Here is a 27,259-nt window from a genome sequence, read left to right on the forward strand (position 1 = left end):
TTTCACAGTTTACCCTGTGGGAGGCTGATCTGTGACACTTTGCGGTGCTGACATGACCAGGACAGAAGGGCCACCCTTTGGGGGGATCTCAGGGGCCCTATGGACGCCTGCTCTTTTTTGCAAGGGCCCCAACCCGCTTGCGTTGCTGGGTAGGCCGGCCACGAAACTGCTGCAACATGGTTGCAGAGTCATGACCACGGGTGGGTGAAGGTGTTGGTGCGGGGACTGGCGTCCAGCATGGCAACTAGGAAAACCCCACCATAATCATGTTAACATTGTCCTCCCCTTGACAGAAACAGTGGCTTCTCAGCGTTCTCTCTTCAGTGGGGACTCAAAGAAAGGTAGAGGACACAGCCACCAGCTACTTCCTGTTCAACATGCCTCCCGTCTTTGCTGGGGGGCCACTGAGCCAAGGGAGACCTGAGGCAGAGGTGAGGGGCAGGTACTTACAGGCGGGCCATCGGAACCAGGCATCCCCGGAAGTCCAGGTTTCCCTCTGGGGCCCTGAAGGAGAAAATCCCATTAGCCCAAGAATGGTCACCCCAACCCTAAAACCCAACCCAACCCTAAAACCCAACCCAACCCTAAAACCCATTCCATTCCAACCCAACCCTAAAATCCAACCCTAAAACCCATTCCATTCCATTCCAACCCTACCCTACAACCCAACCCAACCCTCAAACCCAACCCTCAAACCCATTCCATTCCAACCCAACCCAAAAACCCAACCCTAAAACCCAAACCAACCCTAAAACCCAACCCTACCCAACCTAACCCAGTCACCGCCTCCCTGCTTTGGGGTTCGGTGTGGCTGCCCCTCTCGGTCAGCAAGCCAGGGGTCCCTCCCAGCTCACCTTCTCCCCATGAGGTCCCATTGCACCTTGAGGTCCCGGCAATCCCTGAGAAGAAGGAGAAAGAGGAGAACGTCGGGTGAAGGGGGTCCTCCCAGCCCACTTCCTGGAGACGCCCTCCTGAGCCCCCCAACTGAGGACAAAAACGTCCACCCTCCCAGTTCTCTCTGGCGGCCTCTCAAATCCTTCCTTGCTCAGGGTCATTTCTTTGGGACCAGAAGGTCAGGAGAGCCTGCAGGATCGGGCCCAAGGGGGTCTCATCCTGCTCTTACAGTTGTCAGCCGGAAGCCTCCTCTAGAGACATTTCCGGAGACGGTCAAAGAGGCCCCACACCAGACCCGGGAAGAATTTCTATTTCCCGAGCCAATTATCCTAATTTCGTGCATTTTTGTCTCCCCTTTTCATCTGAAGCAAAGAGAATCAGCCTGTTTTCAGAGAAGCAGGCAAGCTGCAGCTTCGAAGGAGCACTTCTTGGAAGTTGTCCGTTCTTGAATAGAGAGATAAGCTTGCAAATGTTGCTTCCCTCTACTTTTTGAACCCACAAAAACACTCCACAGATGGGGAGCTGATGAGCCAGTCCCTCTGCCATCTCCCAGCTCCAAAAATCCATTTAGTAGAGGACGTATCTGATATTAAACGGACAAGAGCAGATCTTAGCCAAAAGGCTGATCCAAACACAGGAATCATAGCACTGGAAGGGACCCCAGGGTCATCTAGTCCAACCCCCTAAAACGCAGGAATCAACGTTGGCCAGCAATCTATCTATCAGTGTTTGGCGTTGGCTTCTCCCAACCTGAGGCCCTGGACTGCAACTCCCACCATTCGCTACACCCTGTGGGGCTGATGGGAATCGTAGTCTGAAAAGTCTGGAGGGCACCAGGTTGAGGAACGGTGGATGGAGCTTCTCCTTAAAGCGATGTGTCTGGAGAGGAAAGGGGCCTGTGAGCCAGTCCTGATGGCTGCCGTATGGAACCTCCCCATTCAGGGCTAGTCTATCTCCCCATTCCAGCCGTCCTGCGGACTTCATGCCGTGGGGGTGAGCGGGAAGGAGGATGTTGGGCTCGGGTCCAGCGGGGGTCCTCTGACGTGTTCACTTACCTGCGTCCCTGGAGTCCCCTGCTGGCCAGGGGGTCCCGGCTCCCCTTGAGGTCCCTGGTCAAAAACAAGAGATTCAGAGTCAGATTGTCGCAGTCCGAAACTGGGGAGCATCATGGCCTAGGACCCTCGTACCTACGGGACCGCCTCGCCTGGTATGTCCCGCGGAGGACCTTACGGTCTTCAAACAAAAACATATTGGAGGTCCCGGGCCACAGGGAGGTTAGGCTGGCCTCGATCAGAGCCAGGGCCTTTTCGGTTGTGACCCCAATCTGGTGGAACGCTCTGTCCCAAGAGACCCGGGCCCTGCGGGACTTGACATCTTTCCGCAGTGCCTGCAAGACAGAGCTGTTCCACCAGGTCTTTGGCCAAGGCACAGTCTGACCCCTTCCTTCGGTAATCCTCATAGAACTGTAGCCCAGTGGTTGCCATTAATTTGATTCTGAATTGATTTTAGAATGAATTGAAGGTATTTTTTAAAATTGATTGTGTTTTTATGGAAACTGTGCTACTTTTATCGCTGTTAGCCGCTCTGAGCCCCGCTTCGGCTGGGGAGGGCAGGATATAAATAAAATTTTATTATTAATTTATTATTATTATTATGGGGTGGGGGGCAGGCATGGGGCCCCTCATTGAGCCCCCTCAATGTACAGAAGAGGCAATGCAGAAATCACAGCATCTCCGTCTTCCCTGCAGAACAGCTTCAAAAGGGGCGAGAGATTATCCCCAGCCACTTTCCTCCACGGAAGAATACACTGTGTATTCTTAACGCTCTCTTCATTTCCTAAAATTTATAGACCACTTGACTGTATTAAAAAAACAACAACCACCCAAAGCAGATTTCAATAACAGAAAACCATACAATCAAGAGAAATCTACAACGCTGCTTTAAAACATACAGAAAGTTAAAATACTAAAGCAGGGGGAAATTCACATCCACTTTTTTAAAGCAACTATCAAAACAGGGATGTTTTTGGCAGGTGCTCAAAAGCGGACAGCCTCTTGGGATCAAGAGGCAGGGAGTTCCAAAGTGTAGATGCCACCACAGCCAAATATTGAATTCTTACAAACACGGAAAGTGTCTTGTGTGGCACCTTGTAGTCAATCGAAGTGGTCCAGTGGGGGGAAAGGCGATCTCGTGGGGTCACCTGCTCCCCATTTTGTCCTCACAACAACCTTGGGATGAGAGACCGTGAGCGGCCCAAGGTCACATGGCGAAGCTCCTCGTCTGAGTGGCTTTTTGAGTCCCAGATTTTCAGGAAAGTTTGGGACGGCAGCCCACCCAGCACCCACCACAAGGCACCCCGGGGCGCCTCAAAGTAGCACAATTCAAAGTGTTGGTCTGGCTTTTAAAGCCCTAAACGGCCTCATCCCAGTATACCTGAAGGAGCGTCTCCACCCCCATCGTTCTACCCGGACACTGAGGTCCAGTTCCAAGGGCCTTCTGGCGTTCCCCTCACTGCGAGAAGCCAAGTTACAGGGAACCAGGCAGAGGGCCTTCTCGGTGGTGGAGCCCGCCCTGTGGAACGCCCTCCCACCAGATGTCAAGGAAATAAATGGCCTTGGTCCAGTAGACCTGAAGGAGCGTCTCCACCCCCATCGTTCTGCCCGGACACCTGGGTTCATCTCCAAGGGCCTTCTGGCAGTTCCCCAACTGCGAGAAGCCAAGTTACAGGGAACCAGGCAGAGGGCCTTCTCGGTAGTGGCACCTGCCCTTTAGATGTCAAAGAGAAAAACAACTACCAAACTTCTAGAAGACATTTGAAGGCAGCCCTGTTTAGGGAAGCTTTTAATGTTTAACAGGTTATTGTATTTTAATATTCTGTTGAAAGCCGCCCAGAGTGGCCAGGGAAGCCCAGCCAGATGGGCGGGGTATAAATAATAAATTATTATTATTATTACTCACCAGGTTCCCCTTGGGCCCGTGGGGTCCATCCATGCCACGTACACCCTGTCAGGAGAACAGGCAGAGACGCAAGAGGCGGTTAGGGCTGGGGGGCTGGGGGTGCAGCTCAGTGGGGCAGGAAAACCCCCTCCCCAGCACTTACCGGAGGGCCTGGGATCCCTGGGGGTCCTTTGGGGCCAAGAAGACCTCGGGGGCCCTGAAGAAAAGGAGAGAGAAAAGGTCAGGCACTCTCCTTCAGGGGGCTGGATCACAGAACTGTCAAGTTGGAAGGGACCCCTAGAGTCATCTAGTCCAGCTCTTTGCAGGGCAAGAATCTGCTGCATCACACTTTTTAATGCTCAGCTTTTTATTGTGTTTTTATGTCTGTTGGAAGCTGCCCAGGGTGACTGGGGCAAGGCAGTCAGTTAACAAATATTAATGTTGTTGTTGTTTTCTCCTCTGGACTGGAAAGGATACGATAATCTTTATTGTCATTCTCCCATACAGAAGAACGAAATTGAAAAATCTACGTCAGACATGCAAAACCCAACAACTCTGCTATCCCAGCTATCCCAGCCTATTTGACCCCCTAAAAACTCTGATACCCCATTTTTAAATACAATATACTGCCATACAGACTCCTTACACTGCGTTTAAAACCAAAATCACATTTGGGTAGAGACTGATTCTCAGGCGGCTTGGGTACTAGTAGTAGTACTACTGCAGAAGTAGTAATAGTAATAATAATAGGAGGAAGAAGAAGAAGAAGACAGCCCACTGTACGGTGTCAAAACACAGCAGGCTACGAACCACCTTGATGTAACGTCCAGAAATTTGACAATACTTGAAATAATAATAATAATAATAATAATAATAATAATTGCCGCCTTTATTTTAAGGGTGGGTGGGGCTTCTGGGGAAGGGGGAGGGGCTTAAGGCCTTGTTGGCAGGAAGCCATTTGCATTTTCAGATCTTTCTCCAGCGCACCCATTTGAGTTAATATGAATTTTGTTGGATCCTGATGCTTGGACTGCCATTCCTAAATATTTACAGTTTGAGACTTGTTCTAAATTTTGGCCTTGGAGTTTCCAGTTTCTGAGCTTTGGTTTTCCCCTAAAAGCAAGAATTTTGGGGCATTCCGTCTCACAATAGGCAGCTAATGTGGCTGCGATCCAGCTGTCAGGAGGAATGTGCCACTTCGGACAGGAGGTGAGGACTCGCCACCTGCCTTCCCTGCCCCTTGTCACCCTCGTCCGTTGTTTGGGAGGACAAAGCCCCCGCCATTGGGATACACCAATAGGGGCCCCAGACTTGGCCAGACCCCAAGATCCCTTGCAGGAACGGGACCATACGCACCGGTTCTCCAGGAAGCCCACGTTGGCCGACCTCTCCGTCGTCTCCCTGCATCGGGGGGGGAAGGGAGACAGAGTCACAAAGGAGCTCAGGGAACAACAGGGTCTCTGTGCATGTGCAGAAATCATCTCAGGGAACGCTGCCTCCACCCCTCCACCAAAAAACATTCCTGCGTAAAGGCTCTCAACCCCCCCCCCCGCCAGAGAATCTCAACTCCTGCTGTTTTTGAATGGGCAGGTCGCTAGTCCTCAAGGTTGAAAAAGAATGCATATACTTGGTTTTTAATGTCTGATGTTTTTTGATGCTTTCATATTGGTTGAAAGCCACAATTATCATCATCATCATCTTGGAACATGGAAAGAGTCTATCCTTGACAAACTGATAACACCAATAGTATTTACTTGGACTTTTTCCATTTTAAGCCAGGTACAACCGGACTCGTTCTGGTTTTCTTTCTCACCTGTTGATCTTTGCCTGGGGTTACAATGGTTATCTCTGTTATATATACGTTATAAAAGGGTTTTTTATATATATAAAAATGCAAAGAGATAAGGTCAAAGGGCCTGCGTAAGTCAGCATCTTGTCCTCACAGTGCCTGTGGGAAATTGGCAATCAGGATTCGAACCCCTATCCCTTCCTGTGGTTGCCAGCAGCTGGGATCCAGAAGCCTCGTGCCTCCAGCCATGAACACCCTTTCCCCCACCAGGAATTTCTCTCATCCCCTTGTAAAGCCATCCAACTTTGGCGGCCATCATGGAGGAGGGAGTTCCGTAGGATAACCTGCGTGAATATGGACTTTTGAAATCCATCCTTAACAACGAGGAGAAGCAGGACTAAGATGTGGAGATATCCTTCAGAGATCCAGACCGTGGGGCGCTCCGAAAAATTAATAATTATAATTTGGACTATAATTTGATTTTTTTATTTTAGTTTTTTTATTTCAATTGGAGTACTATGATTGGATGTATTAACTGGATGTTTTTTATTGGAAAATCAACAAAAATGACTTTTTTAAAAAAAGAACTCCATCCTGAATCTTCTCATATTCCGCTTCCCCGAATGTCCACCGGTTCGAGTGTTAAGAGAGAGGGAAATGAACTTTCTCCCTTCCATGCATAATTTCGTAAATTTCTACCATGCCTTCTCCTCTTCCAGACTTTTTCTCCAAGATGAGAAGCTCCAAACTTGGCAACCTCACAGGGGTCTTGCTCCGCCCCCTAGAATATTTCTGCTTTTTTCTACGCCCTCTTGACGGACGGACCTCTGGAGGATCAAACCCCACTGTATGTTCCCTGCACCCCAAATCCCCCTCTCTTTGCACCCACGGCCAGTACTCACCCTCTCGCCATCTTCCCCGGGGGGACCAGGAACACCCTGAGATCCAGAGTCACCCTAGTGTGGGGTGAGAGAGAGGCACACTGATCAGAAGAGACACAGAAGAGCAGACCCCCTGCATGAGGCCCCGCCTCCTTCACCCAAGGGATTCTGGGAACAGTAGTTTGTTGGGAATCTGAATACGTGCAGCTCCTCACACAGAGTCAATTAGGGTTTGGCCGCGAGCCAAGGCAATGTGAAGGAGTAAGTCTGCCTGGTGATACAGAGGCATGGAGACAGCTCCATGATTGGTCAAGGTCTCTCACGGGAATAATGATTAATGGTCTACTAACTGGAAGGTGTGCTAGCACGAGTTTGAGAGTAGGAGCTGGAGGTTGAGAGTTGTGAGTTGTGTATGAGAGAGCTAGCTAAAGATCCGTGTTCTGTTCCTTTAAATAGTCCACAGTATATAATAAACACCTAACTACAAATTCCTGGTTCCTGCTTCGTCCATCCTGTCTGCAGCCAAGTTGCCAATTGCTTGCGTGGATTCTGCGTTTACTCTGCTAGGTCTGGCTAAGGTCCTGCAACTAGTCAGAAAGTTGCGAAACACCAACAGGTTTTGCCAATAGGTTAAGGGCCCAGGATGCTTCCAATGGGGTCAGGAAACCCAAGCTCCTTTGGGCTCTGTCTGGGCCTCCAGAGGGATGAGATGCAGAAGTTCAACAGGTGCATTCAGTGAGGGTGGAAGGATTCACCTGTTGAACTTCCGCCTGTCAGGGAGTGGTCAGAAAGTACCAAGGAAAGCCTAAATAATTTGTTGTTGTTGTTGTTGTTAGCCCCGTGGCAGCAGGATCACGCCCAAGCAGGCAGGGTGCATCTAGTCTAGGATCTTGTCCTCACAGTGGTCAACCAGGTGCCTATTATGGGATGCAGCAATTCTCCCCACCCGTGATTCCCAGCCATGATACCCAGAGGCATTTGGAAAGAAAACATAGCCATTTTGGATGATAGCCATTATTTTCTTTTTTAAAAAATCCAACAAATAATAAGCTGGGAACAGAAAGTTGTTTGTTTGTTTGTTTGTTAAAATGTTGAGTTAATTTAAATTAATGCCCCCAGGGGTGGGGGAAGAAATTCGATTTTGTTTACAATTTAATGGGAAGCTGCCTAATTTGCACTCCTTGGAACGATGCCCAAACCAAAATGGAATTACTCCTTCAAAATTTGCACTTTTCCGAAATTCTCGATGCAATTCTCTACCCAGATGATATATACAAAAATGCGCATAATAGAGGGTATAAGAATGTTTGTAAAAAAAGCCATTTATTAGTGAAATATAACACACATGAACATGTTAAACTAGAAAATATTATTCAAATATTATTCAAGGCGGTTATGAGAGGGCTGTTTGTCCAACAAACCTCAATAAGAAAGAAAGGAAAGGGAAAAAATAAAAGAGAAATTTTAGATGCAATTCTAGAAAAAGAGAAAGAATTAGAAAAAAAAACCTAACAAAGAAACAATAAAACAGGCAAATCAGTTGTTGCAAACACAATATTCAATGGTTATTAATGAAGAAATAGGGTGGAATATTAAAAGATGCAAACAAAAGTATTTCGAGCATGCCAATAAGTCAAGAAAATTATTGGCATGGCAAATAAGGAAAAATGAGTCAAAAAATTATATCAACAAAATAAAGGCAAATGGCAAGATAGCAGAAAAACCAAAAGAAATTAGGGAAGCCTTTGTCAAGTACTTTGCTGATTTATATAAAAAGGGAACAGAAAAGATATCAAAGATAGAGGAATATCTTAAAAAGAGTAATTTACAAAAAATAAAAACATAAGTTAGCAGTATTAAATGAAGAAATAACAGGGCAAGAAGTCTTAAATGCAGTAAGTCAAGCAAAAGTAGGGAAATTGCATGGACCAGATGGGCAATCAGCAAGTATTACAAGAAACTGAGTGAGCAGCTTGAGAATCCTCTAAAAGATCTGATGAATGAAATTCTAAAAATAGGGAAGGTTCCAGAGACATGGAAAGAAGCATATATAACACTAATTCCAAAACAAGCATCAGATCTGAAGTCAGTTAAAAATTATAGACCTATTTCTCTATTAAACAATGATTACAAACTGTTTGCGTACATCTTAGCAAACAGATTAAAAAAGGCTTTAGAGGAATATATTCATAGAGACCAAGCAGGGTTTCTGCCAGGTAGACAAATGAAAGATAATATAAGAAATATTTTGAATATAATAGAATACCTGGAAATTAGAAATGAAAAACAAGCGGCCCTAATGTTTATAGACGCAGAGAAAGCCTTTGATAATATCTCTTGGGACTTTATGAAAAAAGTCCTAGAAGAGATGGAATTTGGAGAAAAATATAGGAGGGGAGGCCAAGCTATTTACTCAGAACAAAGAGCAAAACTAATTGTAAATCAAGTGATAACAAAACAGTGTGAGATTCCGAAAGGAACAAGAGAAGGATGTCCATTCTCACCACTTTAATTTATGATGGTCCTGGAAGCTTTAGCAAGGAATATTAGAGAGGATAAAGAAATAGTAGATATTAGGAAAGGTAAATATGAATACAAATTAAAAGCTTTTGCGGATGATTTAGTAATCACTGTAGAAGAACCAAAGCTATCTCTCCCAAAGGTAATAGAAAAAATACAGGAGTTTGGTCAAGTAGCAGGATTTAAACTTAACAAGAAGAAAACTAAGCTACTTCTTAAAAATCAAAAAGAAGAAGAGAAGAAAGAACTATCCCAAGAGTTAGTTATTGAAATTCATAAAAAGTTAAGTACCTAGGAATATGGTTAACAACAAGAAACATAAATATATATAAAGATAATTATGAGAAAATATGGAATGAAATTAAAAGAAATCTAGAAATCTGGGGAAGGATGAATCTTTCCATGTTAGGGAAAATTGCAGCAATAAGATACTATTTCTATTTCAGATGATCCCGATGATAAATAACAAGATATCCTTCAAAAAATGGCAAAAAGATATTTCAAAATTTATTTGGAATGGGAAAAGACCAAAGATAAAACATAAGATACTAACAGAGGAGGCTTTTCCCTCCCAGATTTGAAATTGTATTTTGAAGCAGCATGTCTTGTTTGGATAAGGGTTTGGATAAAATTAGAAAAAGAAGAAGAGTTGGAATTAGAAGGACACGACAATAGATTTGGCTGGCACTCATATTTATGGTATGGGAAAGGGAAAATACTTAAAGGTTTTTCAAGTCATATAATAAGAAAGTCATTAATAAGAGTCTGGGGAAAATATAAAGATCTGTTAGAGCGGAAAACACCATGGTGGTTGTCACTGAAGCATTTTCACTTAAGTCGACCAAAAAAGTAAGCTGTTTGACATATAGAGTGTTATTAACAGAAGAAGAAGGTAAACTCAAATTAAGAGAGTGTGATGAGCTGAAAGACTATTTACAAAGTTGGTTACACCATAGGCAATTAAATGAAATTTTTAAGGAAGACCATAAAAAGGGGTTTAGTTGTACAATCTCCAGATTTCAAAAAGAAATAGTGGAAGAGAATGTTAAAGCATATAGTATTTTATTAAAGTGGGAAACCAAAGATGAAGAGGTTAAATCAGTTATGATTAAATGGGCTCAGGATGTGGGACACAACATCCAACTTGAAAGTTGGGGGAAATTATGGAAAGTTGATATAAAATTCACAGATTGCATACTATTAAGAGAGAATTACATGAAAATGATGTATAGATGGTATATCACACCAGTGAAAATGGCAAAGATGTTTAGGAAAGAAAATAACAGATGTTGGAGATGTAAGGAAAAGGAAGGAACATTTTGTCATATGTGGTGGGAATGCAGATGCATTTAAAAAATATTGGGGAATGATATACAATGAATTGGAAAAAAAATGTTTAAAATGAATTTTGTCAAACACCCTGAAGCCTTTTTGTCCGGTATCTCAAATCAAGAGCTACCAAAAGAAAAATGGACATTATTTATGTATGCTACAACAGCGGCAAGAATCTTGATTGCACAGTATTGGAAGACGGAAGAAATACCATCAAAGGAACAATGGCAAGAAAAGCTGATGAACTCTGCAGAATTGGCTAAGCTAACAAACTACGAGAGAAGGACAAAAAGGACTTCAAAAGAGTCTGGGAACCATTTACAGTCTATTTGCAGAAACAACAGAATGGACTGGATTCACTGGCAGGCTTTGAATAAACTTCCACAACTTCATTTGAGTAACAGATATTTTAGAGAAATAATAATAAGGGATTTTATTTTTGTGCAGAAAAAGCAGGATACGATAAAACTAAATAACTCAGCAGAGGGGGAGTTGAGAGAAGTCCAGAGGGGAGAATAATTGTAAATAACACGATGAATTAGATTTGTATCATTAATTGTTATAAAATTTAATAAATATTTTTAAAAAAATATTATTCAAAAAATGAATTAGTTTATGTAGTATTTTTATTTTTAATAAAATCAAGGCAGTTTATGGCAATGGAAACATAAAAATTTATGATAAACGCCAGCTTAAAAAAAACACACCCTCTGGAAGGAGGATTCTGCGTATTATCGAATGCCTGCACAGAACTGGCGGAATCGAAAAGTATTTAGCAGGGGTCTTAAGAGTTGGCACGGAGGGCTCCTGCTGAATCTCCAGTGGCAGGGAGTTCTACGGGACTCCCTTGGAGCAAAGCCATTGCAGATGCAAAAGGGGTCTTCCAAGAGTTAGAATCACAGCGGCAAGAGTATTGTTAGCCCAGAAATGGAAGCAAGAAGAAATTCCGATGAAAGAAGAACGGCAGACGAAAATAATGGACTACGCAGAACTGGACAAAATGACAGGAAGGATTTGAAACCTGCGGGACCAGAGATTTACAGAAGATTGGAAGAAGTATACGAACTATTTGGAGAGCAATTGTAACCAACAAATTACGTTAGTAGGACTACAAGAAGTTTTGCAGGGAGAAATATACGAAGTGCTACAAAGTAGATAAAGAATAGAGATATTGGTTATGTTATGAGTTTTAAATGTAACAGGGAAAATAAGAAACGTATACTAGGAGATTAGATTGGAAATTTTTTAGACAGGACTGGTAGAAGTCAAAAAAAATTGAAGAAGATGTAAAAATATGTTTAATTACTGCTGAAAATGGTGTGTGTGTGTGTGTGTGTATGAGTTAGAATCACAGCATGGTGGCGTTGCAAGGGATCCCCCAGAGGTCATCGAGCCCACCCTCCTGCAGTGAGCAATTTGGGTGGGGCTGCCGACCCCCACTTTGCAGGCTCCCCCGTTTCACTTACCCGATGGCCTTTCTCCCCCGGGAGGCCTGGAAGCCCATCAAACCCGCGGTCACCCTGCGGGGAGAGAGAGAAGGGAAAGGTGACCCCCCTTCTCACAAGGTCAGGATGGCAAATCCCGAGGGGACGGCGCTAGTCCTCATGAAACCACGTTCCCCACAGGCCCTTTGTCTAGAATGGCAGAACTGTTGGGTTGGAAGCGACCCCAGCGGTCATCTAGCCCAACCCGCTGCAACGCCCAGAGGGTCGCCTTACCTTGATGCCCGTTTCCCCGGGCATGCCCCGGGCACCGTCCGCTCCAGCACGACCCTGTGGGAGGGAGGGAGAGAGGCAGGTTGATGGAGGGATAATAATAATAATAATAATAATAATAATAATAATAATAATAATAATTTTTTATTTATACCCCGCTCTTCCTGGTTCAGAAAGCGTAAATAAGAATAAAATCAAAAATCAATTTGGTGGGGAAATCCATCCACTACCAGGGCTAGCTGACTAAATTAGTCCTATTTGGGCCAGCGAGGAGACGAGGGGAGAATGAGCTGTGGGATCCCAGAGTGGGAAATCTTCACAAAAAGGGGAGGGGGAGGGAAGGAAGGGGAACAAAATATCAGGCCAGGTACAAATTGAAAGCCAGGCGGAATAGCTCTGTCTTACAGGCCCTGTGGAAGGAGGTTAAATCCTGCAGGGCCCTGGTCTCGTGGGACAGAGCATTCCACCAGGTCGGAGCCATCACTGAGGAGGCCCTGGCCCTTATGGAGGATAGTCTGGCTTCCTTAGGGCCCGGGACCTCTAAACTACGGTTATTCATGGACCTTAAGGTCCTCTGTGAGGCATACCAGGAGAGGCGGTCCCGTAAATACGAGGGTCCTAAGCCGCAAAGGGCTTTAAAGGTCAAGAACAGCACCTTAAATCTGACCCTGTACTCCACCGGGAGCCAGTGCAGCTGGAAAAGCACTGGGTGAATATGCTCCCATGGCAGGGACCCATCAGAACATGAGAAGGCCAAGGGCCCGTCTAGTCCGGAATCCTGTTCTCACAACGGCTGACCAGACTCCTGTGGGAAACCCAAAAGCAGGATTCGAACCAGAAGCCCTCTCCCTTCCTGCCGTTTTCCAGAAACTGGGATTCAGAAGCATTCAGCTGCCTCCGACCACGATGGCAAAGCACAACCACGGCAGCTCAGTCCTTCATTAATTTGCCTAACCCTCTTTTACATCCATCCACGTTGGTGGCCGCCGTCAATGCCCCTTGTGGCAGAGAGTTCCACAGTTTCCACTGCATGAAGAAGCCCTTCCGTTTAATCTGCCCCAAATCTTCCAAAACATCACCTTCTCAAAGGCTCACCCCGCCTAACTTTCAAGCAAATCACTACTGTTATTTTTTACTTTTATTCCGCGACTTTTCAGGACTCCCGGGACCGTAGGATCGCCGTGCGGGAACGGGACCCCGGGGCTCATGTAGACCAACCCCACCACAACGCAGGGGTCACAGAGGAGGCAAAAAACGGCAACCTGCCTCCATTAATTAAAAAAATAAAATAAATAAACAACAGAAACAGAAACTTACTCGGCGTCCGGGCTTCCCTGGGGGTCCAGTCAGCCCCTGTGGACCTCGAGGACCCTAAGTGGAGAAAGAGAGAGTCGTATTAGGGTGCCTCATCTTGTCCCTAAACATTTGGGGGGGGGAGAGGAGAGAGGAAACCCTGGGACTTCATGAAAGAGGGGTGGGGAATTGGGTAGGGGTCCCATCCCCCCGCCAGCTGTCTGTTGCATTTGAGGTCTGTAGCAGCCAATAGATTTTTTTTGGGGGGGGAAGGAATCTGAGCTGGGGGGGCAGCAGCCAAATGACCCCAAGAACATGGAGATGGTGGCAGTTTGCTGTTTTCTGCTGGTTTGGGGAATATCCCACCCCCTCCGACATTTCTCCCATGGAAACAGAGGTGTCCTAAAAAAAAGTGGGAGATTCTGGGGTCAAATCAGAAATCGGGACTCTCCCTGGGAAATAGGGACATTTGGAGGGTCCGATATGCCTTGCTGCAAGGACACGGCTTGGACCCGGGAACAAATCAGCAAAAGTCCAGCTTGTACGCAGGTCCTCTGGGGTGGTGTGCAATGGGTCTGTGTGAGCCAGAAAACGATAGAGTTGGGCTCCCCAAGGATCCTCTAGTCTGACCCCTTGCAATGCAGGAATCTCAGCTCAAGCAGGTCCAATAAAACACAACTTATATGGCACTTAGGATGTTCAGCTCATGTTTTAGTTGTTTTCTAAATGGTTTTGCAATTGTTTTACTGACGATTTCCTTGCCATCTCGTACGATTCACGCTGAGCTTGCGATGTTCTGATGCGCGGCTGTTATGTCTCGTTTGCCAGCCGTTTTATCAGAAGGAGGTCAGATGACGCAGGTTATGCTAAAGGGGGATTTTGGGGGGCACAGGGGGAAGAGACTGGGGCTCTAGCAGAGGGCTCCCAGCTCAGGTTGGGAAGCCAGCTTACCTGGGGACCAAAGTCTCCGTGCTCTCCCTTCACGCCGTTGCTGCCAGGTTGACCCTACAAGACAGGAAAGAAAAAAGACATTCTTAGCTCTGAAGGGCTGCACATTTCATCTGGTTTGGTACGGTGATTATTTATCCATTTGGGCTGCCCTTGGGAAGATAAAGCAACTAACAAATTCAAATTGGCTGTGTTTGTATCCCAGCTTTTCCTCCAAAGAGCTGGAGGTGGCGGACTCTGAGTCAGAGGTTTCCACACTGTGTGTCTTGACACACTAGTGTTTCGGCTGCAGTGTGTCGGCGAGTCGTGCAAATTCTCCCCAAGCTCCTCCTGGGGCTGGAAAGGGATTAGTTTAAACTCTGGTTTGCTAGTAAAACTGAATTCCTGTGTCGCGAAGAGATGCAAAACTGAATTACTGTGTTGTGAAATGATGCGAAACTGAATTACTGTGTTGCGAAATGACACAAAACCAAATTACTATGTCACGAAGTGATGCAAAACCGAATTACTGTGCCGCAAAATGTTACAAAACCGAATTACTGTGCCACAAAATGACGCAAAACCGAATTACTATGTGGCGAAATGATGCGAAACTGAATTACTGTGTCGCGAAGTGATGCACGTCACCAACATGAAGTTTGGAAAGCTCTGCTCTATGTAGCCCATGGTCTGGAGTATAGAACCCTTTCCACTTTCACACAGCTCTTCCTGTCAGAAAGTTCTTCCTGATGTTTAGTCAGAATCTCCTTTCTTGTAACTTGAAGCCATGGGTTCGAGTCCTACCCTCTGCAGCAAGAGAAAACAAGCCTGCTCCCTCTTCCATGTGATAGCCCTTAAGATATCTGAAGATGGCTATTGTATCTCCTCTCAGTCTCCTCTTACCCAGGCTAAACATACCCAGCTCCTTCAACCGTTCCTCATCAGGCTCACTTTCCAGACCCTTGATCATCTTGGTCGCCCTCCTCTGCACATGTTCTAGCTTGTCAACATCCTTCTTAAATTGTGGCGCCCAGAACTGGACACAATAGGCCAGGTGGGGCCTGACCAAGGCAGAAGAGAGTGAGACTATGACTTCCCTTGACCTGGACACTAGACCTCTGTTGATGCAGAATAGCATTAGCTGTTGACTCAGCTACTGCAATCCGCTCTCTCTGGGGCTGCCCTTGAAGACGACTCGGAAACTTCACTTGCTCCAAAATGCAGTGGCCAGATCTCACAGAAACCCCCCATTCCAGAAACAGACGCCCTGGTCGCCAGCTTCATTTCTGGGCCCAATTCATGGTGCTGAATTGCTTTTTGCTCCGACTGCATTGCCACACCTCAAGACTGAGGGGGGAATCGAACTCTGGTTCCTTCCAGGTCTTCGTCCGAAAAAACTCAAACCACCACAGCACCGTTGGATTCTGGATTTATCGTCCTGGGAATGTGGGTGATGGTGGCTCTTCCAAACGCACCCAAGTCCTTCTACTCTGAGCCCCAGGAAACAAACCCAAGAACACCCCCCCCCCAGCAAAATACTCACCAGGGGTCCAGGACGACCCGTATAGCCCATGGGTCCTGGGGGGCCACGCAAGGCCAGCTGCGGAGGAAAGAAAAGGGGAGGGAGGAGAGGTTAAGGTGTTCGTATCAGACCATCACTGGAAGAGCATTTGGACGCAAGTGCTCCTGGGAAGGGAGAGGTGAAGTGAAGGCAGGAGTTGGTAATGCAGGTGAGCTGTGCACAAGCAAGCTGCCAGCTAGCTCTGCGGAGGCTCTTTTTATTAGCACAATATGCAAAACCAGCCAGATACATTTTGCAGACTGTGACCTTTACACATCTTCCAATCCCGAGATCGTGGGGTGGTACAAAGTTATTTTGGCACCTGTCTCCACCGCGTCATTTCCTCCTTGCACAATGTATGATGGAGGAGACAGAGGTCACAGACAGGGCACTGCAGACCACTGAGAAAGCCAAAGGTTACATAGAGGGCATGATGTTCAGACAGCTGTGGCTCGTCTGCAGGTGGAAGTGTGCTCCACATCCGGCGGTCATTCCTTCAGAGAGGACTATTAAGAGCAGGGAAAGAGCCTCACCGGATCAGGCCAGGGACCCCCTCTTGTCCAGCATCCCGTATTCTCACAGTGGCCCAATGCCCCGAAGAAACTAGGGATCCCGATAGACTGCCTCTGGGCCTGGAGGCTCCACGAGAACATAGGAAATGGCCTTCTCACTTTCTCCAGCATCCTGCTCACAGTGGCCAAGCAGATGCCCCAGTATGAAACCCACAGGCAGGATTTGAGCAGAAGAATAGCCCCCTCCCCTCCTGGGGTTTCCAGTCAGTGGGATTCAGAAGCCCTCTCCTCCTCCCTGACCATAACCCTCTTTTGAAGGCATTCAGGTTGGTGACCCCATCCCTGACTCCGGTGGCAGGGAGTTCCACCGTTTAACTCTGCGAAGAAGGACTTCCTATCATCTGTCCTGAACCTTCCATCATTCAGCGTTATGAGAGAGGGAGAAAAACCTTTCTCTCTCTCCTTTTTCTCTATGCCAGGCATATTATGTTTCATAAACTTCGTTGCACCCCCAAAAAAAGCCCCTCTTTCAGGGTCTTGGAAGACCAGTGTTAGGCCAGACAAGGACCCTTCCCAGAAAGGCAGGCCGAGAAATCTGGGTGGCCCACCAGGAAGCGAAGACCACCTTTCCCTGGACTTTAATAGGGGAAGTAAACGGGGGGGTGTCTTCATCACCATCTTCACTCCCCCCTGAAACCGGACTCACCCGAGCTTGCTGCAAGATGGCCTGGGCTTGGGCTTCCTGGGCCGCCACGACTGGCCCCTTTCCGCCGCCGCTGCTCCCAAATCGGAACTGAGGGAGGGAAGAGGCAGATTTGGGGTTCCACCGAGAGGCACCCAAACACCCCCACATCCACACATTTGCCCCCCCCCAACCCCAGCTGGAGGGAGATGTTTCCCTCAGACTCCTTTCAGGGCTGATTTCTAGGGGAGAGCCATCCATCTGCAGCAGAACTGGGCTGTGCACAGCTCTGATTGGCTAGTGTTAATGTCATCAAGAACCCCCACCGAAATCCCTGAAGAAACTGGCACTGGTTGGCCGCACACAGCGTCATCGAGAACTACCCCGCATTTAATCCCTGAAGGTCCTATTTGTCAACCTCTGGCTTAGGACCTTGATACCGGCCGGCCTCTCTCTGCCATCCCGACTCACCGGAAGCATCATGGACGTGCCAGGGGGTCCGGGGGATCCATCTGAGCCAGGGATGCCGGGGCGTCCTGGGGGGCCCTGTTGGGGAGAAGGAGGGAGAGCAGAGTTGGGGCGGGAAGGAGCGGCTCGCACCTTTGAACGTGTGTGTGAATGACGAAGTGCACTGTCAACAATCGGCCAAGGGCTCACGGCCACCAGAGCCTAGTTTAACCAGTCCAACCTAGTCCGGCATCCTCATCTCCCAGGTGCTTCTTCAACAGGTCCGGCTGCCTTGATCTGGGCTTTTGCATGTGCAGAGAGCACCATGTGCGCCTGGCACTTGACGATTGCTGAGATGCAAGCACACAGCGGAGGGGAGGTGGGTGCCTTGCCCCAAAGAGCGCCTCACTCTCCTTTGCATTGGCTCCCAGGATGTTTCTGAGCACAATTCAAAGTGTTGGTGCTGACCTTTAAAGCCCTAAACGGCCTCAGTCCTGTATACCTGAAGGAGCATCTCCACCTCCATCGTTCTGCCCGGACACTGAGGTCCAGCGCCAAGGGCCTTCTGGCGGTTGTTTCCCTGCGAGAAGCCAAGTTACAGGGAACCAGGCAGAGGGCCTTCGCGGTAGTGGCGCCCTCCCTGTGGAACGTCCTCCCATCAGATGTCAAGGAAATAAACAACTATCTGACTTTTAGAAGACATCTAAAGGCAGCCCTGTTTAGGGAAGCTTTTAATGTTTGATTTTTTACTGTGTTTTTAATATCCTGTAGGAAGCTGCCCAGAGTGGCTGGGGAAACCCAGCCAGATGGGTGCGGTATAAATAATAAATTATTATTATTACTATTATTATGATTATTATTTGCAGACACCCTTCCCCAAAGGACATCCATAAAGGAGAACAATGCGTCCTTCAGGGCACCAAACGACAGGAGCCAGCCAGCAGTGAATCACCCCAGCCAGCTGGGAATGAACTCCTTGTGAGCAAAAACAGGATCACCAGGCCCAATGAGCTGAGCGGCTCAGTCAGCTCTTGCCCCATGGATCAGTTGCTGAGACCGAAGGTCCCCACCTCCCCCCAGCCGTCTCCGTCTCCGCCTCTCTAGGCCTTCCCCAAGCAAACAGAGACGTGACCCTCATGTCTGCCTCTGCTTTTCCCACTTCATGCCTCTTCTGGTCCTGGGAAACCAGAGGGGAGGGGAGCTTGTAGCAGCAGGAGGGGGAGACCCCCGTGCCTCTTCCCCAGCCTGACTCCTCTCTGCCTCTTGGCCTCCTCCTCTCCAGCTTCAGCTTCTGCCTCTGAGTCTGGAATTGGCTCTGCCACAGACTCTCCCTGCTCACTAAGCCCTGTTGCCGCTTCAGCTTCCGACATCTCTTCCGCCTCCCAGTCTTCTCCCTCTGACGGCTCATCATTGTCCCACCCCAGATATCTGGGCTCTGAGCCTTCTTCCCTGTGGGGTGCCCCAGCTAGTTCCTCCCACCCTTCCTCTGCATCCAACCAATCTGTGAGGCTGATGTTTGCATCCAATTCAATCTGTGACGCTGAATTTTGCTTCCAATTCAATCTGTGACGCTGAAGTTTGTCTGCATAGGGGCAGGAGCTGCCCTTCAGCGCCTCCTTCACCACATGCCCTTCTCTCCCCCCTCTCCTTCGCTGGATCGGAGCCTTACCCTCTCCCCAGAGTCGCCGGGGGGTCCTGGGGGTCCCGTGGTCCCTGGCGGTCCGCTGATACCCTGTGGGGAAGGAGGAACAGAAGACCATCACCCTTGCCCACCGAACAGGGGGCACGAGATGGGGTGGAGGCCTCATTCGCCCCCTTAAACCCCCACCCTGGGGTTTTGCACGCCTCTTACCGGAGCTCCTTCGGGGCCTGGGGGACCTTCGACTAGCATCCCCTGCAGAGGCACAAACACACGAATGCAAAAAGAAGGAGTTAGGAAGCAGCCGCAGACCTGCCTTGGCAGAGGGACAGGCCCCGTCCCTCTGCTCTCGCCCGTGAAAGAGCTCATTGTTTACACCACCACCGGCTATTCTCCCCCCCCCCCCCACACACCAACACACACCCAATGCGCTATGCTGAGACGATAACGCTACAAAAAAACCTCTGGGGCATCTCAGCTCCGCCGGTTGGATGGCTGCCTTGCACGGTCGCTCAGAGGTCAAGCCCGTTCTCCGGGGAATTCTGAAGGCCGCCGAAAAGGAGCCGAGAGGCCCCGATCCTGCCAAGATCTGCTGGTGAGGCCTCAGATTCCCCCCCTGCCTTGGGAGCTTGCAAGGAAGGTGGAACTGGGAGGGGTGGTCTTTGGAGGGGATGTTATTCTGGGGAACTGCTGGTGCAAAAAGGGCTCCCAGTTCTGCAGTCACTGGGCGGGGGGAGCAAAATGGAAGGCCCCCCCCAGGCTTGCGGAGATTTATTTTCAGTAACTGAGCCGTTTGCATCCTGGTTTTGTGCACTCAGGGATGCACTCAAAGCAGCCTACGAAATGAATGGAAACAACCAGAGCCAATGGGAACCCTGCCTTGCAGGGGGCTGGACTGAATGATCTCTGGGGGTCCCATCCAACTCCACAACCATCTTAGGGACTCCGATTTGTGTCGGGTTTAGTCCTGAGCCTTTCTTCTCCAAAGGACAGTGGAGGTTTAGGACCAGAGTTTTCTGTCCCCTAGATGGGCTACCTTCCCAATATTACTAATTAATTTAAAACCTACAGGGACATTAAAGATGTATTACTGGATCCAACCGATTCGTGGAGGGAAATGAGCTTATCAAGAGCCACCGTGGGTTGTGTTTTCCAGAAACCATTTCTGGAATAATTGCTGGAAACTGGGGAGAGAGTCTTGAGGCTCAGATCCCACTGGCTTCCCTTTGAGGAGTCTGGCCGGCCTTTGCCACAATCTCAAAATTTTGAGACCTGGGTGGGGCAGAAGCAAGCCGCTAGACCTCATGGAGGCGAAGCGTCCAGCACGGCGGGGGGTTGGGCTAGATGACATTTGGCAGTCCCCCTCCAACTCAACGATTCTTCGAACCCACAGTGCCAGAGTTGGCTGGACGTGCCTGTTTCCAGGGGTCGGGATTGGCAAAAACCAGGCCTTGTGCACAACAGATGGACTTGTGCAAAACTTGTGCAGATTAGAAGTGGAGAGAAATGGCAGGATTTGGGAGACCTCCAAGTGAGCTCCTTTCTACAGGGGTACCTCGGTTTGCGAACAGTCTGGTTTGCATACGTTTTGGATTACAAAGACGTCAAACCCGTGTCCCGGTTTGCAAACTTTTTTTGGATTACAACCCTTTTTATTATTATTATGAACAATTTATTTTTGGAGGCCCCACTGGCGAAAGCACGCCTTGGGTTGCAACCTGTTTTGGTTTACGAACGTACCTCCGGAACGGATTACGGTTGTGAACCAAGGTGCCACACATCCATCGTGGAATTGTAGAGATGGGGGAGACCTCAAGGAGACAGGCAGTCCGTTGCAGCCTGCCTAGACCGGCCGATGTTTGGAGGGGCTGCCCCACATCTGGAATACCCCGGACGTAGCCGGGATTCGCCCATCAGAAAGGGCAGGATTTTCAAAAACCGGCAAAAATGTATTTGCTAAAAAGGTTCGGCAACTTTGCCCAAAAAAGCCTGAGCAACTTTTGTATGGGGGTTGTTCACCTTTGGAAAGATGGCGGCCCGCACTGCTGAATTTTCTCTCTCACACACACACAGTCCGAAATGACACACACACACACCGCATGCAGACCAGGCCAGGACCCTCTTCCCCTCCAGGAACTTACGGGTTCGAAGACTGCCGGCTCTCCCTTCTCTCCTTTGTAGCCTCTGGCTCCTCGGACGGCCTGGGGGAAGCAGACATGTAGCCGCACAGAGGGGGCCAGTCAACAGAATGGCGCCACGGGCTCAAACACCCCCAACCCCAGCCCCTGGGTGCAAAAAGTGGGGGGGGTGTCCACACCCGAGGGGGTTCACAGAAGTAGTTCAGTGCGGGTGGGGAGAGGAGGGGCTCTTTGGGGAAAAGGAACCGCCTGCAATTGACCGGGAAGGGCCCTCCAAAGGCCATCCGGCCCAACCCTCTGCTATGCCGTCCCTGTGAAGCGGGCGGCTTGGCGACGTGGACTTAAAGCCAAGCATGTGTTGGTGAGCAGCTGCTAAAAGGGCCGGAAAGGACTGAGATTCCCACATTGCAGAGGGTTGGACTAGATGACCCTGGGAGGTCCCGATTCCGATTTCATGATTCTATGCTCATCTAAAAAGGGGAAGGGCTGGCTCGCCGCTGAAAGGTGGGGCAGGAGGGGAGTCAAGCTGCCGTTTGTTTTTCATGGAAGCAAACAGCGAGGGCCGGAGCCGCAGGCAAACAAAAAGGGATCTGTTGTCAAAAATGGACTGAGAAAGAAGGAGGGGGGGCACGTAAATAAACCAGCTGGGGGAAACTCAGAGTAAATCTGTAGTAAGGTCTAAGTAGGGCCTTGAGTAAAAGTGGAAAAGGGGTAACTACATGAGCTCTGGCAGAGAACATTTTTCAGGCGCCTGAGTAGTAGACAAGGTTCATCCTACTCAGAGTAAACCCACTGGAATAAATGGATGTGACTCCCCTTCAATGGCTCTACTCTGAGTAGAATTTAGCTGGCTAAAAGCCTATGTGTTCATTAAAAAAAAAAGTGGGGGGCAGGTTGCCCCTATTCCTTCTAAATTTAGATAGAAATTAACTCTTATGTATCCTGGGTCTTTTTTTATTTCATAAAATTTATACACCGCTTGTGACCAGTGAGCCTCTGAATCCCACAACTCTTCCCGCAAAATTCTACACATGAAGATTCGGAAGTGAAAAGGGGTGTGAGTTTCGGGGCCAAGGTGTGGGGAAGAAGGGAAAGGGGCTCCCTTCCAAGATGGCAGCGTGGACTGACAGTTACCGTGTCCTGTTTGGGGGCTTCTGGCCCTCCCCCCAAACTGGTAACTGAGTTCCAGCGCTTGCACCATGCCAGGGAAGGGGAGACTGTCTGCAGAAATGGCCCTGCAGTGCGATGACATCATAGGGCACGTGATGACATCACAGAACAGGGAGGAAGCTTCCCTCCTGCCATTGCCGCAGCCGCGACCAAGGAAAAGATGGCAGCCCATTTCTATGTAGACTGTGTTGCAGGACACATCAACAAGGAAGGAAATGACATCACAGGAAATGACATCGCCACACAGAGAAATGGCATCACAGGAAGTGAGTTGCACACATGGCTGGACAGCCTGAAATAATAACTAAAGAGCAACTTCAGAAAAGAGTGCAGCAGAAAACGGCAAAAAACCCAAACAGGCAGCATGACAAACCATCCAGCACCTGGCAATAGCCGGAAATGATGTTATCAGACAAAGAGGAGGGTCATAGGAAGTGGGAAGGGTTGCAAACGGAACAGGAAGTGCTACCGCCACCCGGTGGTGAATGGTGGCAAAGGCAGGAGGAAGAGGTGACTTCAAAACAGGAAGGGGTGCGCAGGCAGCAGGAAATGGGCATCCTCAAACAGGAAGTGACATCAGCAAACCGAATCCACAGCCACATGCCCGTCAGGAACCGCAAACCAAAGCCGTTGGGAAAGAAGGAGTGTCGTGGCGGAGAACCGAAAGAGGAGGAAACAGAAACGGGTTGCGGATATAACACCAAAACAAGAGCAAGAGGACAAGGCTGAAACCATTCCATAAGCCAACCCCAGGCAAGAGGAAGTGACGTCACAGACAAGCACGAACAACAGGAAGTAGACCCAAGAGGACAGGAAGGTGTGGCAAAGAACGCCAGAGGGCCTCCAGGGAGGGGGCAGCACCCCACTTACGCCTCCGCCGTGGGGGGTCTCGGCCGAGAGCACAGGCCCCAGCTCCGACTGCTCGGCCCCCTCGCCATAGCTCCTATAGGCGTACTCGTACTCCAGCCCCACGCCGGGGACCTCCTCTTCGGTGAACACCTCTTCCTCAGCGGGACGTGGGCTGGGCGCTTCCTCCTGGCCCCCGGGCAGGGTGGGAACCCACGGATACGTTAGGGGGGGCAAACGGGGCTGGTGCCCACCCAACCAGGTGTCATTCTTGGGGGGGGTCTCCTGCCCCACCAGCCTGCCAGAGAGCAGCAAGGGGGCAGAGGGAGCTGCGGCAGGGGTCCAGCATTGCCTTGGGGCTACAACTCCCATCATGCCTTTCCATAATTTCAGGCCCAGGGGGTCTTCCCTGGCCCTACCTGCACTCAAAGCCCCTGAGCTCAGAGGGCTCCTCCCCTCACTGTCCAATCCTCCCTGCTCTTCCTGAGAACCCAGGAGTCCGGGGCCTCAAGCCCACTGGGGCTCTCCTTCCCACAGAACCCTGGAGTCCTGGCTCCTCTCTTGCGGACCCTGCACTGCCCACCCAACCAGGGAGCGAACGCCCTTCCGTCTCAGGTTGGCCCGCCAGGACGCGGGTGCTAGAGGCACATTTACCTCTCCCTGTGGCGACGAGGCAACAGGTAGGGACGCCTGCTGTGTGGGGCCCTCTTCCCAATAGGTCTCTTCCGCCTCAGGAGGCAAGGTGTAGTCAAGGTACTCGTGGGCCCCCCAGGGCTCCTCTGTGGGGAGCAGGCCCACGTCCTTGAGAGGGGGTGCAGCAGAGTGGTGGCAGCGGAGGAAAGAGTCACGAGCCAGGGAGGGGAAGAGGAAAGCAACGCAGTGTGTGGGGTTGGGTATGTACGGAAGGAGGAGGAGCAGAGTTGGCGTGTTGAGGAAGGAAAGGAAGAATGTGTTGATGGAGGGGCAGAGAAGATGCCCAAGAGAGGGGGAGACGCGGCCGTCACATTGTGGGGCGAATGGACGAGTGGGAGAGGGAGAGGATGGATCAAAAAAGGAAACAGGCCAAACAGGAGAAAGGAGGGAGAGAAAAAAAAAATATGCAGACATGGTTAGTTCATCCAAACATCTCCTCTCGAGTCCCGGGAGGAAGGAGAAGGAGGAGTTGGCCGTGGGTTGGTCTGGATGACCCTGTGGGGTCCCATCCCAAACTCAGCAATTCTGCAAGGAGCGTTCCTCCTTATCCCAGATCATTTTCCCTCGGGGAGACAAGTGGATCTCGGGGAGCAGAATCTCACCCCCCCCACCTGCAAACCGGACAAGGATGCCAGCAATTTGGGGGGGTCTGGCAGGTGTCCATTTGGGGGGGGAAGGGAAAGGGCAAGAGAAGTCCGAACTTAGGATAGGGCCCCCTGGCACGGATGTGGGTTCTCGTTTCCCGGGAGGTTGAGGGAAAGTCGAATCTCAATCCGTCCGCCCCTCCCAAGAGAGGGTGGGGAGCCCTTCCAAAGTTCTGGGGCCCCTTTCTCTTGCTGCCCCCCAACGGCCCAGCATGCAGAACGTGGTACGGTTAACACAGAGACACGTGGAGGTGGGGAGACGCAGACAGGCACACAGGCAGACGAGAGGGCAGTGGGGTGGTTTTAGGGGGCCAGAGCAGCCAGCTTTGCCCGGATCCCAGGGTTGGGGGGCCAGGTGGCACCCTGCACCCCCTCCCCTGTGGCTCTACCTGCTGGTAGCCGTTCCCCGGCTTCCGGGCTCCGACGGCGCCAGCGTAGGCCTGGCCCCCCGATTTGCCTGGGGGTTTTTTCGTGGTCGCCTTGGCGCTGCTGGCCTTCCCACCGGACTTCCCGTTGCCGGGGTACTTGGAACCGTTTTTGGGGCCGGTCTTGGCGGCGTAGGCGGGTGCCGTGCTGGCGAGCTGGCGTTTCTGGGGCTGCTTCGGCTTCGGTTTGGGCTTGGCGGGGGGCTTCCCCTTGGCCGGTTTCTGGCAGCGGCGAGGAGGACGGCAAGGACAAACGACAACAGAGGACGGGGTGATGAAGATGGCGATGGAGGAGGAAGAGGGGAGGAGCAGGAAGCAAAAGCAAATGAGGAACATTGTGGGCAAACCCTAAACCATGGTTAATCCCAACCACCGTCAGCGGAAGAGCTTTGTAAACTGTGGTTTGAAGCTGCCTTCTCTGCACTAAACATAGTTGCCCCCAAGGTGGGTGAAGCAGGGTTTCTCCCCCTGGGTTTGGAAAACACAGCAACACGGCTTAACCGAACACAGGAGAAAAAACTTCTGAGCTGCTTCTGGTGGCCAAATTGGATATTTCTTATTACAATTTATTTATTTTTTTGGTTCTGAATGAATTCAGTCCACAGCCTAGAGCTCCACAGATTTCTGCACAAAACCCGCCTGTAAGATTGTGGTTTTCCTCATTCCAACTAGCCCAATGATTCCCCATTGCCCCAGATACTCCCGCATGTTCGGGTTTCAGCCACAGCCGCACTGCACCATGGGCTCTGCCGTTTCCAATGGACTACGTGGGATATGATGCAGCGCAACCGCGAGTGAACTCCATCATTCATTGAGGCATTTAAAATAATAATAATAATAATAAGGTTTGCCTGCAACTCAGCTATTATCTACCCAAGGATGGTCATGATCCTGCCACTCTCTGTCAATGGCTATTTCCCAACCCACACTCCCCCAATCTGCCTGGATAACTCCCCAGACTCTAGTCTCTCCTTCGCTGTTCATCTCTGGAAGAAACTAGCGGGGAGGGCGGGGTTTGCCCCCCAAGTTGCTAAATTAAAGGCAAGGTAATGCATAGACATTGATAAATGGATGGATGGATGGATGGACTGATGGATAGGTGGACAAGACAGACAGGTGGACTATTCCACAACCACATGACAAGGACAAGACTCGGGTACGAGGACGGACGGACGGATGGACGTTTCTGGGGAGGAGCACGGCAGCGCCGCTCCCTTTACCTGCTCACTGGCTCCCCCCAAAGGCGTGGAGGAGAGAGGGCCCAATCCGCCCTCACTAGGCCCGTAATAGTAGGGGTAGGCGTCATAGTCCTGCAGGTCCTCACCAAAGTACTGAGGGAGAGCAAGAGAAGCGGTTTCTTCAAAAACAGAACAAAAAAAACATAAATGGCTGCAGAGATTCGCCAGTCCTGGTGGGGGGGGGCAGAAGGCCAACACCCCCCCCCCAGCGGTTGAGAACCGTTCCCACAGATGGGTGCAGGGTGCTCCTAGAAATGAGGGGTGCAATATTGGGGGGCTTTGAGCTCCCTGAAGACACTCTCCTCTCTTTTTTAACTCCAAAAAATACTGGATTGGGGAAGTGGGAAGTGGTTTCCTGCGTCCCAGCCTTTTGAAACACCAGCAAGGGGGGGGGCGCTTTTTCCTGCAGATTCAGTGGCACTGATCATCCCCACCCCCCAAAAAAGCAAACAAGGGAGGGAAAGTTAAGAAACCGCAAAAAGGAAAAAAAGGAAAACAATTTGAGAGGGAATCCAGTTTTTGCCCACTTCCCGACTGATAATTCACCAGGACTGCAAAGCTGATCTGACAATTAATTGGTTAAATTGATCAACTTAAAAACCATTGGCTGGATTAACCAAGCTGCTTAAAAATGCAGGTGGTAGAAACTGGAGCCTCTTTCACCGGGGGGGGGGGGGGGGGAGAGATTATTTTTCACTCTGCATATGAAAACGAATGCAGATTTAATCAATCCGCTAAAATGCAGCAGGTGGTTAATGGAATAAAATTTCTTTGATCAAATGGCAGCCGCACCACCTGAAATGTTCCAAAAAGTTCACATAATTGCAGCTTTGTAAGGGACCCCAAGAGTCCAGCCGCCTGCAATGAAGGAATCACAGCTCAAGTTGTCAACGGACAGCAATGTGCTCAAATTGGTATGGGAGAGAGTTTTTGCCCTTTCACCATTACGAGGAGGGGAGCTCATTGCTAGTCCATA

At 49.6% G+C, this 27,259-nt stretch overlaps 1 protein-coding gene across 1 annotated transcript in view; it reads right to left on the bottom strand.

The window, feature by feature from the left end:
* The window catches only part of COL11A2 (collagen type XI alpha 2 chain), a 98,433-nt gene that overhangs the window by 41,120 nt on the left and 30,054 nt on the right, over positions 1-27,259 (bottom strand). The window contains exons 6-25 of the mRNA XM_080985767.1: positions 25,010-25,267; positions 23,938-24,084; positions 23,308-23,472; positions 21,271-21,330; positions 19,343-19,384; positions 19,160-19,222; positions 17,515-17,589; positions 17,068-17,154; positions 15,832-15,888; positions 14,313-14,366; positions 13,386-13,439; positions 12,072-12,125; positions 11,820-11,873; positions 6,523-6,576; positions 5,188-5,232; positions 3,995-4,048; positions 3,853-3,897; positions 1,950-2,003; positions 855-899; positions 451-504 (exon numbers count right to left, since the gene is read on the bottom strand). Of these exons, the coding sequence (XP_080841893.1) occupies positions 451-504; positions 855-899; positions 1,950-2,003; positions 3,853-3,897; positions 3,995-4,048; positions 5,188-5,232; positions 6,523-6,576; positions 11,820-11,873; positions 12,072-12,125; positions 13,386-13,439; positions 14,313-14,366; positions 15,832-15,888; positions 17,068-17,154; positions 17,515-17,589; positions 19,160-19,222; positions 19,343-19,384; positions 21,271-21,330; positions 23,308-23,472; positions 23,938-24,084; positions 25,010-25,267 (1,521 nt within the window). The remainder of the gene's footprint in view (positions 1-450; positions 505-854; positions 900-1,949; positions 2,004-3,852; positions 3,898-3,994; positions 4,049-5,187; positions 5,233-6,522; positions 6,577-11,819; positions 11,874-12,071; positions 12,126-13,385; positions 13,440-14,312; positions 14,367-15,831; positions 15,889-17,067; positions 17,155-17,514; positions 17,590-19,159; positions 19,223-19,342; positions 19,385-21,270; positions 21,331-23,307; positions 23,473-23,937; positions 24,085-25,009; positions 25,268-27,259) is intronic.

This window comes from Podarcis pityusensis (genome assembly GCF_964106645.2).
Source record: "Podarcis pityusensis genome assembly, chromosome: 2".
Taxonomy (NCBI): domain Eukaryota; kingdom Metazoa; phylum Chordata; class Lepidosauria; order Squamata; family Lacertidae; genus Podarcis; species Podarcis pityusensis.